A 19,116-nucleotide genomic window follows, 5' to 3' on the forward strand; every position below is an offset into this window, starting at 1 on the left:
TATATATATATATATATATATATATATATATATATATATATATATATTATATATATATATATATATATATATATATATATATATATATATATATATATATATATATATATATATATATGTATATGTATAATACAAATATAATATATATGCATGAATACATAAGAATATGCAATACATATGTTTATGTAATACATATATGTATATAATAAATACATACATATATATATATTTTTTTTTTCCCATCTTTTTTCACTTTTTTCATATACACAAATACATATATACGTCTATACATAAATACACAAACACAATATATCTTCCACATATCTTTCTTAAAATAAAAAAAATCAGTTTATTGATATCTTTTTAATATGGAAGGTAAATACTTAACTGCACCATATCCAATTATCTAAATTCAAAATTTAGATTTTCAAAGTCGCTGGTGTCCTCATACAATAAATATGTGACAACAGGAAAGGCTCATGATTTGGAATTACTCTACCATAATAATTGCTGAAAGTATTTTTGATGGAAATCTACATTTTCCTATGCTATACAAACCAAATAATAATGTCAATCTCGCACGAAAACTTCAAGAAAAACATTTCACTTCCAAGACATTGATGTCAATATTGCTATTTTCCTTTAATGAAGGAAAAAAGAAAAAAATATGTATTAAATATCTAAGCTTCCTTATATAAAAGCATTTCTTTCTCATAATTGCAACTTGATGTTTGCTGAAGATTATTTCTTAATGATCTATATATTTGATATACATAATAACTGTATAACTAATGCTTGAAAACTTTTATATGAAAAATATTTCTTGGGATTTTTAAGCTGAGTATTGAAACAACACTGCTGTAGTTAATTTTTATCATTATTATAAAAATAATATTTACAAAAGTCAAATTTCTGATTAACAATTTAAAAAACATTTTTCTATATCCAGATACACAATATCACAATGAAAAGAAGAAAAAAAACATGCCTCATATCTGAAATACCATAAAAAAATAATAATAACAACATTGTAGAAATTAACATGAGCAACTCAAAATAAATAAAATAGAAAACATTTTCCCAGCGCATAAACACACATACACAGTAACACACATTATTTGCAGCACAACCACAAGGTTCAGGAAGCTTCCCTATCGAGAGTAAGCATGACACAGCAGCAGAATTAGAGGTCACTTTTCACATCACAGGAGAGAAGTACAGATACAGCCTACATCTAACTGCTTATTTCAAAAGATTCAACAATTAGTGTACATCGTATACTTTGAGTTCACCTACTGTGTGTAACAACAATCCTATAATAAATGCCTTACTGTAAGCTTTAGAGTCAGATGCAGTAACCTAAAACAGGAACTACATTTCCCGCAATTAATGCCGAGGAACAAACATGTTACCATTTCTCACCCCCAAAAATGAATTGACAAACAGCGAAATATCATAATGGGTCGAGAAATACATTTGCACTAAGAAATGGATACATTCTTCAGTCAAATGACCTACTGTGTTATAGCACCGCATAGTGTGTTGAGTTGAAATGATGTGAATGTATAATATGTGATGCTGGAGTGCATGACATGGCATTGATAAAATGACTATGTTGAAGCAATTAACCTATCTGGATGAAAGGAGAGGAGGAGGAGGACAAGAGGAGAGGAAAGGACAGGAATAAGGAGGACAGACAGGGGAAAGGATAAAGTGGGTAAATGAGAAAAATGATGAGCACTAGTCTGAGGATGAAGTATAAACCCATGTAAAGGTAGAGCAGATGGATAATTCATGAAGAAAATGGCCCAGAGTTTATTCCCAAAGCAGTATAAATTAATGAACTCTCTTTCATGCCCTTCTCCCACTTTGGTTACAAAAAGCACAATGCATTAAGTATTCAAACTATACCCTCGTCATGATTATCACTGGTGTTTTTTTGACTGACATCTTGTCTGGCTTCACAACTGTTGCTTGACCTGGAAATCAAACACTATTGTACCATCATTGGGTTTGAACGTCACAGCATACTCTAAAGTGTGTTGCTGTGAGGGATTGATCTCCACAGGATTCTTCACAAGATAAACTCCCTGTCGACTATAGACATCCCAGCTGACCTGCAAATGGTAGTCATTATTAAAAATGCTGATTATCTATGCAAATAAGGATTTCAACAGATTCGTTAGAAAGATACAATAAATCAGCACTTATACATGTAAAACTCAACCTCTAATTTAGAGGCTTATTTGTTTAGTTTAGCAATAAATTTCCTGGGCAAATATGAAACAACTGAGCATAAAGTAATTTATGGAATGAAAAATTAAACTAATCAAACATTTAGTTAGTAGAACTGTGCGAGCCACACCCTAGAATATCAGATCAAAAATGAACTTTATATAAAAAAACACAATCTAGCCACAAACCAAACCTCATTGGCAGCCAACTTACATATTGATCAAGAACCACAGGCTCTACAGGTCCGGTGGTCAGAACATCCTCGGGGTGATCTGTCATGTGCCAATCTGCCCAGAGTGCAACACCATTTACGAGCCCAGTGCCCGGGAGGCTGAGTGAGTTCTTACTACTGACAGGATTGTCTGGAATGGGGTCAGTTAGGTCCAGCTGGAGAAGGGGGAACGGCTGACTCAGGGCCTTTGAGGGGTACTCCCACAGGGGCTGAGGTTCAATGATTTCATCTGCCTCATCACATGCTGACTCGATGAGCTGTGGTTGGAGAAACATCTCACTGCGCTATAATTTAAACTTTTTCAAATGTTATATTTGCTTAGAATATACATACAAATAATTCAGTTCACATCAGCTAATAATTAACTTTAGTTCTTTAGTTATTTTTTATCTTCTGCATTGTAAATAAATGTAAAGAAGAAAAATCTAAAAATACAATATTGTAAACACACCTTATCAAATATATCCATTTTAAACCCATTACACTGGTGCAATGGAGCCCGGATCTTCCACAAATCACGGTACTGTACTGCCAGGCCCCAGACCGTGACAGAACCTGGTACTCTGTGGGCTCCTGGGGCCATGAGATGTAGGCAGCTGTTGGCCATGTACCAGCAGTAGAGTGAGTGCCATGGGAGTAAGGAGGTTGTAAAGAAAGGCTCGCTGAAGGTGACAGTGGCCTGAAATATTGAAGGAAAATAAAAAGTTGTATGTAATCAACTGTATAAATCAATCATAACAACAATAACAATGAGATATTACTAAAACTAATAAAACACAACAATGAAAAAAATCAAATATATATGACACTTGTTCAGCATGTCATCCTCTTCTACAGTATCAACAGCAAGTATTTACTCACAGGCCCTACAAGCTGTTCAACAGACATATCACTCATGTCGTCTGGCAAAATGGTGACCTTGTGCTGGACATCATTGGCTTTGATGAACTCTTGCATAACGCGTCTCGAGGCCTCACTCACCTCACTCAGGTAAACGTGCCGTGCCCCTATAGGAATGCAGCCAAAAATTAGATTTCATATTGAAAAGAACAGCTGTCAGTGACACTATACTAAAATTCTATTGCATATTCCTCATGCAATAAAATTCAGGAATATATACCATGCAACATCCCTTACAAATCACAAAAGAAATTATTACTTCAATAAAATATAGTCCTTTTAACCCACTAACGCGGGTATATCATGAAGCCGAAAATAATAGTTTCCGGGCGGCTACAAAATCGGCACGCAAGGCTGGCCCATAATCTGTCTGCATGCTGGCCATGGCCTGAAACAGAATCGGAGCACAAGCTCCGATCCAACGTCTCACTGGTGGGACGCCTGGCAGTGTTTATTTTTCTGGGTGACACCCGTCGTAAATGGATTAAGAAAGTCATAAAGTGTCATACAAAGCTCCTTTAACCTAAACACACCCAGTGGCATCTACTCTTGTCATATTCTTTATATGCCAAGTATCCTTGCCAAATGAAGTTGAGCTTTCTTTATGCTGCACATTCTGAACAGTCATTCACTTGTTCACTGCAATGGTGCACTCCTTCCAAAGTAGGCTGAAAGTCTCTTATTAGACTTTTTTGTTAAAAAATCATATATACCACAGGCAAAAATATACGCAGCATAATCAAAAATGTTTCTCATACTTTGCATCTTTCATTCAAACAGCTGAATGTGCACAGCCTCTGGTGCATGTCTTAGTTTGATGTGAGTAAAAGCTAATACCATGGATTAATAATGTCCTTATAATATGTATAGTGACTGATAATATCAGCAATGTGATAAAAATGGTATAACAGCTAATAACAGAAACAATGCAGTTACTATTATCACTAGAAAAGCAACAAGGTAATTCTTCAAGTTCTACACAGGATTTCCACAATGTAAAATACACACTTTTCCTAAAACAAGCCTTTTTACACACCTAGCTTTGCAGCCGCCACAGCCATAAAGCAGCAGTCACCCAAGGCTAGACACACACTATCAGATCTGATGAGCTTTTCTAGGACTCGCACATAGACCTTCAACCTGCGAGGATCATTGATCTGGCCAAGGCGTGTCCGCGAGGATATTATGTGGATCCCACACTCACACACTGGCCGCTCTTCACACACATCTTCCCTGAAAATGCACACAGGAAAAATGGCTCTCCTTCATATTCATTCTCGGACAAGGAATTTGTAGTGTAAATACAAAACTAGGATAAAAGTTGCACACTCATGAAAAATTGTGTTCTGAATTAATGTGATCTTAGCAATCACTGAATTTTATTGATAACATCATAATCCTAGAGTCAATAATAGTACTAACAGTATCATCATTAATAGCATTAGAAAAAAGCGAGGTCACACTGGGCCTACACAGTAGCTCCTTCGTAGCTGAACAGTTGTGGAGACACCTGTGCAACAAATGCACAAAAACAAGTGGCCAGTACATGCACCCTCATAAAAAAAGGTGTATCACTCACCCTTCGTCCTTCTGTATATTGAACCACAGACTGTATTCATCATGTGAAGAAACAAGCGTTAGTGTGGTATCCTGCTGTGCATGCCGAGGTTGAGGAAGGTAATATACTGCCTGCATCCAATGGTCTCGCCAAGGAATATCTTCACTGCTTCCCTTCCAACACTTGTCTGGAAAAGGCATGCAGACAATAAGAAAATTAACATGTATTACATTCCCTCTCATATCTATTACTGTGTTATCAGATTAAGTTTTACAATCAAAAAAACTTTACTTTTCATTTTTCTGTTGACTTTTTATTCAAAGATCACTTTCAGCTAAAGTTCTGAAGCCTTGCAACTCACCTGCTAAGTCAGGATGAGCCCAATAAGGAGCACAGCTTAGCATCACTTCCCCATCCTGGTCCATGCGAATGTCCCACCACATCAAGATGGCATCGCAGTTTCCCGACGCAAGTGTCTTGAACTTGATCCGAGTTGTTTTATCACAGGGTATATCTTGCCGTCTACCACTCCAGTCAAACCTATAAGTGAAGAAAGTAAGTACTAGTACATCAAAAAGGCATGTACTATATATAATATAACCCTCTGTGAATCTTCTTTCAGAATATCCAAGTCCTCAAAAAGATGACAGAAGATAATCTTAGTTTCAGTCATGGCACTGGGTATATGCACTGTCCACTATAGTCTCATTCTGCTAACTTTGTTTATGTAAAAATAGTTTCACAAGCTCTTAGTTAACAAGAAGTCCTACCTGGCCTCACCTATTTACCAAATTTGACCCTTGAGAAACTTCTCCTAGCCTTACCAAAGCCTCTCTCAATATCTCTAGGAGGCTTGTGTCAACTAAATGTTACCACTTAAACTCAGTTAGTACTATCATTATGAACCACCTTTTATTTCAGCTACCATCTTGAGGGCCAACAAAGGATTAAATCTTACAGTATTTACCTACAGATAAATACTTTTAGGATTTCAAATGACACTAATGAGTTGAAAAGGTATTTGAAATTATTTTCCATCATAGTTTTCAAGATAGTCTGATTAACCCATTAGCGACGGGTGTCCCATATATGAGACACCCGAAAAATAAACATTGCCGGGCATACCGCCAGTGTGATGCTGTATCGGGGCTCACGCTCCGACGCAGCAGCGGGCCGCAGCTGGCAGGTGGACAGACTCCAGGGAAGCTCTGCCCGCCGATTTTGTAGCAACCCAGAACATTTTATTTTTGGCTTTTAAATACACCAGCGTGAATGGGTTAACCCACTGGATCAAGGCAACGTAATCTTCACATCATGGAAAAATTTGGTTGAGGGCCAGAGTGACTGGAATGACTCATCATGAGATATTGTTGCCAACTATACATATGTGCCTGTGTGGTCTGGGTCTATGAGCCACACACCCTGGGGAGCTGCCACTTAAGTAATCTTAATGCCGAGATTTTGGTCCATTTGCAGGTCATGAGGCAGCCAGATCCATCAGGTTAGTACTTGAATATGCGATTGGAAAGTCTAAATCCTAGTTAGATCTTCTATTCATTTGGAACTGAGGTTACTGGCAGCGTAACACAGTCTTCATTCAAGGATTATGTGGTCAGTTGATCAGTGACTGTGAGCAGATGGCAGAAAGTGAATAAAGTCTATATGGTAATAAAATCTTTCAGTGAAAATTATCTTGGCTCTACCATAGTTTTTACTTTAGTTCTGTAATGGCTAGGGTAATCCAGATAAAACTCTGTCTTTGAGGCTTACTTCACTCTCATACTGAGAATGGGTGACGAGTCAAAGGTAACATATACCTTTTGAAGAAATCCTTTTACTTATACTTATATGTTCTCATTTTAAAACTATAGCCCCTCCTTATCTTTCCTATTCTTTCTACTGGCACATTCACAGCCTAATAAGGAATATATAGAGGAGTATTTGTATTACAAAAATAATTGAAGTTAAAAGCATAAGAAACTTTCTAGAAAATTTTTAACAAATGATATGACAAGTACCCTACTTAATAAAAAGTAAAAAGATATAAGTATTTTTCCACAAACTAAAATCAACACAAACCAGAAGACTGGAAGAGGTTCTGAGACAGGTGTAAACCAAGACCGAGGAACTTGTGACAGTTGCAGATCATGAACCGCAGCAGCACCAGGGCACTCCTGAACCACTCTTGGCACTGACACCAGAACCTGGCCAATTAAGAAATATTTTTAAGCACATTGGATAAGAGAGAAGGTTAAAGTAGAAACCATTTTCTGACAGTCAAACAGATTGTATGACAATGCTATGAAATATATACTATTTTATTTTTTCTCCTGTTGCTATGGTTTAGCTCTTAAAATAAATCTTTTAAAGTGTGAACTTATTTGCATAACAAAATAAATAATAAAAAACAAGATGAAGTAAAAAAAAAAAAAAAAAAAAAAAAAAAAAAAATATATATATATATATATATATATATATATATATATATATATATATATAACACATGCTGAAGACAGGAATCACAATTATACTTCAGAAATTAGAAATACATTTCAAAAGCTGACCTCAGACTGACTGCTACCAGGAATGTTTCTTGTTACGGGTTGGACTCGATTCCACCTCTGAAGCATTTTTGACGATACAACCTGAGCATACACTGTTCCTTCTGATGGTACCAAAAGGGCATCCTCCTAGGGAAGGAAGATTGGTTTGTCTTGAAAATCATTAATTCACCGAATTAATAAAAATCACTACATGATATGCAAATATAAAGCAATTTTCAAATCATTTAGGTTGTAGAAGGCCTGTCAAAAGCTGGTGGGCCTCATTCCAACAAGATTTTCATTATGACTTAAACATACGCTGTCTCTACTAACAGATCTGGTAATGTTTGGTACCCTCATGTCACCCATCTCTTTTTTCTTGAAAATGAATTGTAAGGATTGTGTAGTAATTTTTTTATTGCATAGCACATCTTTTGCTTTCCCACATTCACCCCCTACAGACCATACTATTACTTATCATAGAGTTAACTCCAGATGTTATCATCTTTTTATTATTTTTCTATCTAGAGACCTGTTAATGCAAATGCAACTAAATACACATTTTGCTGTTTTATGTGTTACGAATATTGACATTCTATGTAGTCTATATATGTTAATGAAATATACTTTTTCTAATGCATATTATAGAGCTGCAAACAAAATCTGACTTAGTGAAACTTGAAAATCAGGTGGAGGGTTTGTGTTTCTTGAGATAATCCGTTTAGGCTTGCACATTTTCAAGCTAACTTTCTAACATACCAGATTTTATAAATACTATATGTAAATAGTTTACCAGAACTGCAACAATTCATGAGAAATTATATAACTATACCAAGATACAATTCTTATTTGTAAAAACTCAAAAATTTGAACCAGAATCCTTTTTTATATATTACACAACATAAACAGTCAACAATGTGAAAAATCATACTAGTGATAATAAAGCACACAAAAACAAATAACTTTTTAGTAATTCTCAGTGAAGAGGTGGTCACCTAAAGAACCTGTAAGTCGAGGCATCATTCACTGTGTACACATCCTATTATCATAACTTTCAACGTAACAAGACTGATTCCTTACCGTCAGAAGATAATCCCGGGCATGTCTGTAGGTGTCGATGGCCCCTTCCCCAATCAGCTCTGTGTCAAACACCTCTGCCACAAGGAGGTTAGCTTTCCTCTCCATGTCCTTCCCTGGACCAACCTCAATTTCTGTTGACCGTTTTGGGATCAGGTGCACCTAACCACACATAGAGAGAGAGAAAGAAAGAACATTTAGCAATAACACAGGATGTAAAAACAATGCAATTAAAAAAGAAGGTAGCTTAGAAACCACTATACTGCAGACATATACACATACTTCAAGTGACAACCACACAAAAACTTATCTACCACAAAGCATCAAATCCTCAATTTAATTTCTAAAAACAAATGGACACCAACCTTGTCTGCACAGCCATTGGCTTTCAACCCCTTCCTTGCACACTCAGCCATAGGGTAAAATGCCTGCAATGAAATTAAAGGGATAGCAGCTTTACTTTAAAGAAGAATATGATGACATTCATAATAATAATGATGATTAAAAGGCCACCGAGGAAGAGCAAAAGGAATAAAAGGGAAAGGAAAAGGACTCTGATGACAAAAAAGGAGGAAGAGAAAAAGTGGAGGGAAGAAGAAGAGAGAAAAAAAAAGAAAGGAGAGAATAAGAAAAATCAAGAGAGTTAAAACATTACATGTCATTTTATTATTCCATCCTTTTGACCATAATTCATAATGCAAAAATTCTCCTCACCTCACAAGCGGTGACTGAATCAGCTCCACAAGCTACTGCCATCATAGATAGCAAGCCTGTGCCAGTACCGATGTCCAGCACGTGCACTTCCTGCCCTCGTCTCCGCAGGTCTGCTATTGAGCGTCGCAGACCTTCATAATATTTGTCGTTCTGTTGGAGTTATTAAATTACACTAAATGATAGTCTATCATCAACATTGTCTACTGACAAATTTGATTAATTATAAGACAGACAGAAACATAAGAAAAGAAAAAAATCTGCATAGTATACAGTAACATAATTTTGTAGTATCATCATTATTGCCATTATCAGAGTATCAATAGTTTACCAAGACAAACTACTTTCCACAGCATCTCTCACCATGGACCATTCCTAAGTACTTTTATCAAAATGAACCCTGTCTCTGCACTTCCTAGACCCATAGCAATGTCAAGTAAGCTCCTGCCCACACTCACCCTTTCCTTGTCATGCAACATATCTGCATAGGACGACCTGGCTACTTCCTGCTTGTAGTCATAATCCTCAGGCTGAATGCCCCACTCCATTCTTCCAGTGATTGGGTTGAGCTGCTGTGTGAAAACACTCATCGTGCGGACAGATTTCAACAAAGGGTTCCTGAAATAATAAAAAAATAAACAAACAATATTAATGGTGATGATCATGAAAATAATAATATCAATATAATAATAATTTGAAAAGTGAGGACCTCAAGCAAACATGCAAACTGAAAAACACAAGTATGGAAAAAGTCAAATAATTAATTACTTTAAAAGAGGCACTGACCACTTTATCAACACAGAAAAATTGACAACACAAACTTCCAAATCTTTCAAATCAGAGGGCAAACAAAACAAATTCATAATTATAAAAATATTTGTGACCAACTAACCTAAATTCCTTTTAAGCCACATCATGAAGCGGTATCAAATTCAAGCTGTATGTCAACTTAAACAAGAGCACATGCACACTTGAACACACATATACATGAACGCACACACACACATGCACACACACAACACACATACACACATGCAAGTCTATACAAATACAATTTACTTATTGTTTTAATTCAAAGAAAATCAAAACAACTGTAACTACCCCTCCAATTTGAGTACTTTACTGCAAAAACAAAAGTATGTATATGTACAAGGGTAGTTCTACTCTGATCAACATTGTTTACCTTCTACAAGCTAGTTCTCAGATCTTCCTTGACAGTATAAAAGAGGAAAGGAAAGGAGAGAAACGGGAGAATGAAGAGGAGAATTCAAATACGAAAAAAGAAGATGAGCCAGAAGCAGATCATAAAACAAAGACCCAGCATAACAAAACAAGAATGGAATGTAAAGAATGAAGAAACAGGTAGAGAAAATGCAGTCAGCTCTTCATAGGCAAAGACACCTACCTGAACAATTTCTGCGTGTGGCTAGGGCACTGTGAAGCTATCCTGCGCACTGATGGTCCTAATCCAGCTTCTTGACGGTTTGAAAGGCTAGCAAGGGAAAATCTCTCGAGTTCTTTGCATGACGCTTTAAGTATTTCCTTGCGATGGATGTCCAGGCACCATTGCAACCACCTCACCATTCAACATCCACAAGTCTGTAATTATGTGCAAGTTAAAAAATGCTAATGATAAAAGACATAAAATATACTTTTATAAGATCAGTACATTTCCCCAAATCAACAGACTATAAATATGACAGTATAGATAATGCAGAAGATAAATTATTTGGGTCAACTCATTTCAGCCTCTATGAGGTATCGATGCTTGCAAATATCTTCTAAGCCAGTGATTCAGAATAATGTAATGGTGCCAACAGCTATAAGACAACAACAGTATATGGAAAAATTCCAATTTATTAATACAAGAGATAACTTCCCGTAGATAATGTAGGCAAGACAAAATCCAGTTTAATAGTATTCAATGGCCCCCAGCTTGGGAACCCCTCTCCTAAATAAACAGTTGGATGAAGATGACATTTTGGCACACTTTTTCTGATGCTGTCCCCAAATTTATAAAGTCTATGGAGTAATTTGTTAAGCATATTACATTCCGGAGTTTACTTTTGGATCTATTCAGCAAGAGCCACACGGGCAGGTAGTTGTGATGTATATTACTCCACCACCTCTCCCTACACTCACTTACATTCATCTGTGTAAATGTAAGTACCTGTGTATAGATGTCTATGTAAATGTCTATATGTGGGTGCACATGTGTACATCTGTACATGTAGGCCGATGTGTATATCAATATGGGAAAACATCATATTTAGTTTATAATTTCCTCTCATTCCAAGTGCATATGTGTTTTAGCATCTATATTTGTGCACATGGGTCTGCACAAGTGTGTAAATATAGTATGAAAGCACATGTGCACTTTTTGGTCAGTGTTAATCACATGATATACAAGTCCACATTACATACAAGGGAAGATTTATATTTTAGAGAGAGAGAGAGAGAGAGAGAGAGAGAGAGAGAGAGAGAGAGAGAGAGAGAGAGAGAGAGAGAGAGAGAGAGAGAGAGAGAGAGAGAGAGAGAGAGAGAGAGAGAGAGAAATATATATGAAGAGTAGGCCAAATACTGATATCAATATAATAATATATGAATATCTCTCCTTCAATTTTCTCTTACTGGTGACTGGACACATTATGATGTGTGTATTTGCAAAAGTAATTGTATAATTGTGTGCCTTTAACCCATTGGATTCAGGTGCCTCATGTTATGTCAAACTGATGATATTCTTATAGAGGCAGAAAAGTTGCAGTCATCAGAACAAGGAATAATCAGCAGACACAAGCAGTAATGCCATAAATAAATGAAAAAGACTGCAGAAAAAGAATTGCAAAGTCCACTTATTAATCCCAAGTTTCAGATCTATCTTGCCGAGCATACCGAAGTGAAGACAATGTTTGCCGGAGGGTGCTGGAGTGTGGAGCTTCCTATCAACTCTCACCACTCAAGCGGGCATGCCCAGTCACGACAACTTATAGACTGTTAGATAAACTTTATGATGTGGAGTTGGGGACTTTTTCCCTAGTCAGTGCAGCTGAATTACCTGTAATTTTTTTTTGTATAACTCAATTTTCTGCAACACCCTCCACAACCATTCACAGTAGGGAGGAATGGGATCCTGGAAATAAGTGTCCCCCCCTGGATCTGGTGCTTTTCCAGCCATGGCTCACAAATGGCACATTCTACACACATTTACTGGTGAAAATAATGCAAGAGCCCCACCCTATATAAATGTCTAATCATCCTCCATGACCTTTGTCTATTCATGACAAATCATTTCTGTCACAAGGCCTTTCATATAAAATTACTAACACATTCATTCATCCATTCATTTTTTCACTCATTCCTTCACACCCATGAACCTCTCCATTTGCCAATCCCTTCAATCACTCGTTCATTTGTCTTTCATTAGTTCTTTCACAGATCCGGACTGGGAATCCCTGGCTCCTGGGCTTTACTTCTATCTAATGACTGCCGATCGCTGATATCATATGGGACTGCAATGGTTTTATATACTGAAATTAAACAACAACAAAAAATTATAAATTTAACTCTATTCCATTTCAGTTGCTTCATAAGCTTTATAATTCAAAGGGCATTAAAAAAGTTAACAAAACCATTCACATAATAACCTCAAAATGAACATTCAAAATACAAATTGAAATATCACTAATCATTTGAAAGTAACCGTTCCCTCCAAAACTATGTCCCTATTACTCCAGCTAGCGAGCATGAGGACACTCCTGGAAATCCACAACATTACTATATGAAAAAAATACCTTCTGAACATAAAGTCTCACTCGAAGACCCCACCCAAATTGTCATAATTCCTGCATTTGAAGTAGAGAAATACAGTCAAATTACAGAGCTTTTAAAGGGGCGATTTTCTCCATATGGTCATTTGTGGTCAATCTGAATGAAATTATCTGACTTTATACATACATGGCTGATGATCATTTAGTTTCATACATTCAGACCTATTAGTTTACCCATTATAACTTTCTGACGTTAAATAAGTAAAAATAAAACCAGTATTAGAAAGGCTACTCAGACAAAAGTTTTCAAAGTAGCAGGCTACCTAGGTCCAAGTAGGAGGCAGCCCTGTTTTTCAATACAACCCCTCAGATGCATTTTCTGCGCTTCTGAAGACAGTGTTTTTCAATGGTGCGTAAAAGTAATTGTCCTGCTACCCGGTGATCAAAAGGCCGACAGACAGTGAATTTTCGCCAGGTGCCGGCTACTTTTGAACACCTTGAATAATGTCATTTGAATACAGTGCTGAAGACATCTAACCCTAAAATGTCAAGCAAGAAATTAATTCTAAGTATATTAATTATCAAGGAAAAAAAAATCATGAAAACCATTAAATTAATTGACATAAAGAATTTTGATGGGCAATGACTATATAGATACTGCTGGTTCCCAGACATATCCCCAATTGAATTTGTAGTCTTTTGTCCATACTTTAAGGTGATATATTGATTTTCAGAATTAGTCTAAATGTTTGAGAGAAGAAGAATGGATCACCAAAATCTTGCCTTTGAGATATGAGTGTCTAAAGATTTCGACAGCTGTTATCATGTCACATCGAGTTAAGTGAGAATACGCTACTTGTATGCTGACATGCAAAGCACGTGTAGTAAAGGCCACATGTAACGTTAAATATTAAGTAAAGTGATGGAGGAGGAGAACTCAGTGTAAGGAGAAGAAGAGTAAGGGTTGATAGCTAACTTGAAATAGAAAAAGAAAAAGAGAGTAGTAAAGAAACGGGGAGGGTGACACCTCTTGCTTGGCAAGTCTCTGTTAACGACTGTTATTCTCGTCCTGTAAATATCCGCTATACAAAAGGCTGGGAAGTAGTGAAATCGAGTCAGAGTACAGTGAAACAGAGCACATGTCTCTTACAAATGTAGGCCTAACACTTCTCGTCTTGTAGCCTCCCTCTGTGCCAAAGAGCTAAATATAACAACTTCACAATATAATAATAACTAATAAATATATGTATAAACTGTACAAGATGGAACAAATAAATTATTGTTAGCATAGGTGCTTCACCTGGCCGTCCTCCTCCACCAAAGACAAAGTTATTTGTCAAAAACCTTGTTTTTTCACCATAAATTGCAGTCATTAGGCAGACAGCAATCACCTGAATAATCAGGGAACCTGGACGAAGGTTTTCAGAGGTTTAACAAATCTTCGATGCTATTCTAATATTCATCGGAACATCACCCTTCATGAGCGACAGTAGTTGATCTTGACTGTACGACCTACATGCATAGCAGCAGTCTATATATAGTCCCTCATGCACAACAACAGTCTACATATCTACATACTCAACGGCAGTCTATCTATGAAGAATTGCTCGCTGCGAGAAGAGGCAAGGTCTGTCCCCTTCCCCTCTGAGGCTATTCTTTGCCTGCGCAGATTACTGCAAATATCAGTGAGTCTGCTTTTTCCCTCTATTCCCAAAAAGGTCATTCAATCTTCCCTCTTTTCATGAGGTCATTCTGTAAATACATCCTATAAATGTCCAATTCATGGATGAGAACGTCTCAGCCATCAAGAGATTAATGAAGCAATAACTATCCGTCTAAAATATCCTGGGGGCTGTGTAATGCCAGAATGAGCCTCAAACATCAAAATCTTTAAAACCGTCTTCCTTCCCTCAAATAATGACGAAGGAATACTTAAAAAGGGTCAAAAACAATCAAAATTGAAGGCTCTTCTGACGCTATCTCGAGAAAAGCGCTTATTAAACCTATTAATAAATACTTTATAGCCAAACAACTCACACCTGTTCATAACTTGGTATATTGCAAATCTCACTGCATCCCCATCACCACGAAACAAGAAGAGAAACGAAGAGAAAAAAGAAAAAAAGAAAACCGAATCAGATTTTTTTCTCACGTGTTAGCAGAAGACGACCTCGAGTTTCCTGCGCGAGAGAGGAAATCTTTTAAAAATTGTGTTTGGTGCTTGTTTTAAGGTCCATCTGCTTATTTTGGGAGGGAACAATTTTTATTGGGGTCCCTAAAATTATATTCGAGTTTCCTCTTGCTTCGAAATGATCAGTTGAGGTATTTTGATACCTAAATTAGACCGCCAAAAGGGTTGTTTCAAAATCCAAATTTTTCCCCATAAGCATGGAAGATCAGAGTAGATAACGCTATCAGAAAATAATTCGTCGTCTCCTACGTGTCAAAAAGGAAGAGAGGAGGTCCAAAGTCGAAGAAGTCCGGGCAAAACAGAGGCCCGGCAGTATTGGAACGCTGGCCATTGCGGCACCGTGAGGGCCTTTTTTCCTCGGCTTGAAAAACCTCCCAAAACCGCCTCGATTCCCCGCTTATCCGGCCCGACTCACCCTTATCCGGCCTCCGATCCACTCCCGAAGGCCCGAGGAGAAGAGCTTCCCCCCGCACAGGTCCAATTGGAGGGGCGACGTGGGCGAAATCAGGGCAGAAATGACGACCCCCAACACAGGTAAGGCTGGGAGGCGGCGGTTTCGGGGCCGATTTCGAGGGATTTTCACGCCTTCCGGAGGGATTTGGGCTCGTTCCCTGGTCTTCCAGGGTCGCTGGGAGGGATTCCTCACGCCCTTATCCTCTGTGGGCGGAGATGGGCGGCGGGGGAGGGGAGGAATTAAGAAAACCGAATCCCGAGGCGCGGAGAGGTTTTCAGCGGCTGGCCAAAGGGTTAATTTTCCTCCTAATTTCATCCTGTCGACCTTTTTCACCTGAAATTCTAACGCCAGAGAAGTCCCAAGTTGTACATCTGACGTCGGAAAGCAGAGCATCAAAGGGAGTCCATTGAATGTCTTGTTATTGACGGCGACATGTTATGAAAGGCTTGATTTCTGTGGGGGAAATTTCTGTCTTGTTTTCCTCGTATTTTCTCTTCTCTTTTCTTTGTTTTCTGTTCGTGGATTATGGTGTTTTTGGGAGGAGGAGAAAGTAGTTTCTGGTCTTTTGTTTTTAAGGCTCAAGAAAAATAGGATTGTAGTGGGGTTTCTTGACATTTTGACTGTTGTTGATGTGGAGGTTATGACTCATATTGGTTGTTTTGTTGTATTTCCTTTTTTTCGTTTGCTTTTTTTATATTTTTTGCTAGTTGGTAATGTTGCTCGTTGTTGTGATCACTGGTCGGAATTGTGTTTGCAAATGAGTTCGTAATTGGAGTTTGATTTATTCTTAGTTTTATTTGTATCTATTCATGCGGTTTTATCTTTGTATATTTATTTTTTTCCTTTTGTAAAGCAGTTTGTCGGCATACTTGATTCATGCTGTATGTAGATTTACCACAATACTGAGTTATGTTTCTTTTTGTTTTGCTGCGCCTCCATTCCCGTCTTTTGTATCACTAATGAAGAGACTTCTCATTCCCTTTATTATGAAAAAAAAAACTAAAGTTGTAATATAATATTCAGTTCTCTTGTCATCTCCTTGTCATGTCTTCTCATCTTGTTTGAGGTCTTGTCCTTTCTTTGTCATCTCGTGGCAAAAGGAAGGAATGTACAAAGTTGCTTAATTGTTTCTGTGGGTAATAACAGTCAGAGGTTTACTGTTCAAAAGAGGTTGACTTTGAGGACACATTTGTGGAATACAGTGGATATGACAGCTGTCAGAGTGACAGGGAATTTGGAATGAGTCATGAAGAATTTGAAGGAACCAAGGCCAAGTGTGAGAAAGATCTACACTTGTTTCTTTTTTTAAACATATTGTACTTAATCTGATACAGACTCGGTTTCTTCTTGTTCTTCGACCTCCTCTTTGACGTCATCAATTTCTTTAATCTTTTTCTCTTTCGTCTTTATGAGGCATGGGCATTGTCATATGTCAAGGAGTATATATATATATGAGTGTCCTTGTGTGAACGTATGATGGTTACTCTTTAAAGTACAGATGCACTTCCCAGAGACTAGATCCCAACTCCATGTCATAAAATTTATTCAACAATCCAAGTTACCATGATCGTGCAAACTGCTCTAGTGGAGTGTTGGAGGGAACTCTCCCTCCCCCCAGCACCCGCAGCAAAGCATGGAGCTGAAACTAGGGAACATCAATTAGACTTTGTGTGTGTATGTGTGTGTGTGTGTGGGAGAGGGGTGGGGGACATTGCTATTTGTGACTGCAGATTATTTCTGTCCAGCCAAATGAAAAGTTGTCTCTTACAAGAAAGTCATCTTCACTTTGCCCAAGCTGAGTGCATCCACACTAAAAATTAACCAACCTGTCAGCACTCCAGCAAAGGCTAACACACCATGCACTCTGACTAGAGAGTTTCTAGACTTTTATGATCCTTCATCATGAAAGATGGTAATAGTCGAGGCTTTTGTAAAATTGTGGGGATTACATAACCCTAAGCTGCTGGGCATGGCATGCACAGACATGCCATTGCCCATTGTGTGTGTTGAATTTAGTCAGTTTTTACTTATAGATGGCTCTGCAAGTACTGTCACCAGTGAGCCAATTACACAAACTACCTGTCTCATCTGTTTACCCTTTTCCTTGATTTTCAATAATGTTTTTTAATATTTATTACTGCTATTAATAGTGTCAGTAAAGATATAGTGATTATAATGTGTATAGTAATAATAAGTATCAATATTGATAGCATTAGTAAAAAATAATTTTCCCACTTTTTCAAGGAAAAGTGAGTTTCCAAGATCTACTAATTGACTCCTTCGTGGCTGAGGATTGAAAGAGCCATCTATGTATAAAAATATTTAACCAAGCATTGCCAAAGGGAATGCACCATTTTCCTGTCGACATGGGGTTAACACTGCACAGCTATTGAGTTGGGCACCCATAGCAAATCACAGCACGTTCAAGTGGTTTGGAATGGAATGTGTCCTGTGTGATGGCAAGAAAGAAGGCCTGTGGTGAAAGCATTCACTGCTCTTTTCTTTCTCTTTCCTTTTTCCTTTTGTATTTTTCTATGTATGTGATAGACAGAGAGATTGGTTGTGAGGGAGAGAAAAACTTGCACACAAATAAAAGATTTTTTATGTGTGAGCAAGAGGGAGATTATTTGTGAGTGAGAGAGAAAGAGAGAGAATTATTGGTGAGTGAGAGAGAGAGAGAGAGAATTAGAATTATTGGTGAGTGAGTGAGAGAGAATTAGAATTATTGGTGAGTGAGTGAGAGAGAGAGAGAATTATTGGTGAGTGAGTGAGAGAGAGAGAGAATTATTGGTGAGTGAGTGAGAGAGAGAGAGAATTATTGGTGAGTGAGTGAGAGAGAGAGAGAATTATTGGTGAGTGAGTGAGAGAGAGAGAGAATTATTGGTGAGTGAGTGAGAGAGAGAGAGAGAATTATTGGTGAGTGAGTGAGAGAGAGAGAGAATAATTTGTGAGTGAGTGACAGAGAGAGAGAATTATTTGTGAGTGACAGAGAGAGAGAATAATTTGTGAGTGACTGAGAGAGAGAATAATTTGTGAGTGACTGAGAGAGAGAATAATTTGTGAGTGACTGAGAGAGAGAGAGAGAGAGAGAGAGAGAGAGAGAGAGAGAATTATTGGTGAGTGAGTGAGAGAGAGAGAGAGAGAGAATTATTGGTGAGTGACTGAGAGAGAGAGAGAGAATTATTGGTGAGTGACTGAGAGAGAGAGAGAGAATTATTGGTGAGTGACTGAGAGAGAGAGAGAGAGAATTATTGGTGAGTGACTGAGAGAGAGAGAGAGAATTATTGGTGAGTGACTGAGAGAGAGAGAGAGAGAATTATTGGTGAGTGACTGAGAGAGAGAGAGAGAGAGAATTATTGGTGAGTGACTGAGAGAAAGAGAGAGAATTATTGATGAGTGACTGAGAGAGAGAGAGAGAGAGAATTATTGGTGAGTGACTGAGAGAGAG

The 19,116-nt window shown here is 37.5% G+C and overlaps 2 protein-coding genes across 3 annotated transcripts in view; one reads left to right on the forward strand and one right to left on the reverse strand.

Annotated features, from left to right (window-relative positions):
* Positions 1 to 859: 859 nt before the first annotated feature.
* Art7 (arginine methyltransferase 7) lies at positions 860 to 15,303 on the reverse strand. 2 transcript variants are annotated; one of them, XM_027360376.2, is made up of 15 exons: positions 15,176 to 15,303; positions 10,662 to 10,855; positions 9,715 to 9,874; positions 9,260 to 9,409; positions 8,911 to 8,973; positions 8,549 to 8,707; positions 7,490 to 7,615; positions 7,005 to 7,129; positions 5,287 to 5,465; positions 4,947 to 5,112; positions 4,404 to 4,600; positions 3,329 to 3,474; positions 2,919 to 3,146; positions 2,449 to 2,724; positions 860 to 2,117 (listed from the first exon to the last, which is right to left on the reverse strand). In XM_027360376.2, the coding sequence occupies exons 2-15, from the start codon at positions 10,838 to 10,840 to the stop codon at positions 1,962 to 1,964; spliced, it is 2,310 nt and encodes a 769-aa protein (XP_027216177.2). In that variant the 5' UTR covers positions 10,841 to 10,855; positions 15,176 to 15,303; the 3' UTR covers positions 860 to 1,961. The 2 variants fall into 2 exon arrangements, with proteins under 2 accessions (XP_027216177.2, XP_069969740.1); XM_070113639.1 differs by having other exon boundaries at positions 15,063 to 15,191.
* Positions 15,304 to 15,425: 122 nt separating this feature from the next.
* Positions 15,426 to 19,116, forward strand: part of Uev1A (Ubiquitin-conjugating enzyme variant 1A) — a 16,498-nt gene continuing 12,807 nt past the window's right edge. The window contains exon 1 of the mRNA XM_070113640.1: positions 15,426 to 15,748. Coding sequence (XP_069969741.1) covers positions 15,730 to 15,748 — 19 coding nt within the window. The 5' untranslated portion in view covers positions 15,426 to 15,729. The remainder of the gene's footprint in view (positions 15,749 to 19,116) is intronic.

This window comes from Penaeus vannamei, chromosome 34 (genome assembly GCF_042767895.1).
Source record: "Penaeus vannamei isolate JL-2024 chromosome 34, ASM4276789v1, whole genome shotgun sequence".
NCBI classification, from domain to species: domain Eukaryota; kingdom Metazoa; phylum Arthropoda; class Malacostraca; order Decapoda; family Penaeidae; genus Penaeus; species Penaeus vannamei.

Coding starts and splice junctions, on each gene's coding strand:
- Art7 (XM_027360376.2), bottom strand. CDS start 10,840: ATGGTGAGGTGGTTGCAATGGTGCCTGGACATCCATCGCAAGGAAATA. Junction 9,875..10,661: donor CACACGCAGAAATTGTTCAG/GTAGGTGTCTTT, acceptor TTATTATTTCAG/GAACCCTTTGTTGAAATCTG. Junction 4,601..4,946: donor AATATACAGAAGGACGAAGG/GTGAGTGATACA, acceptor GTGCATTTTCAG/GGAAGATGTGTGTGAAGAGC.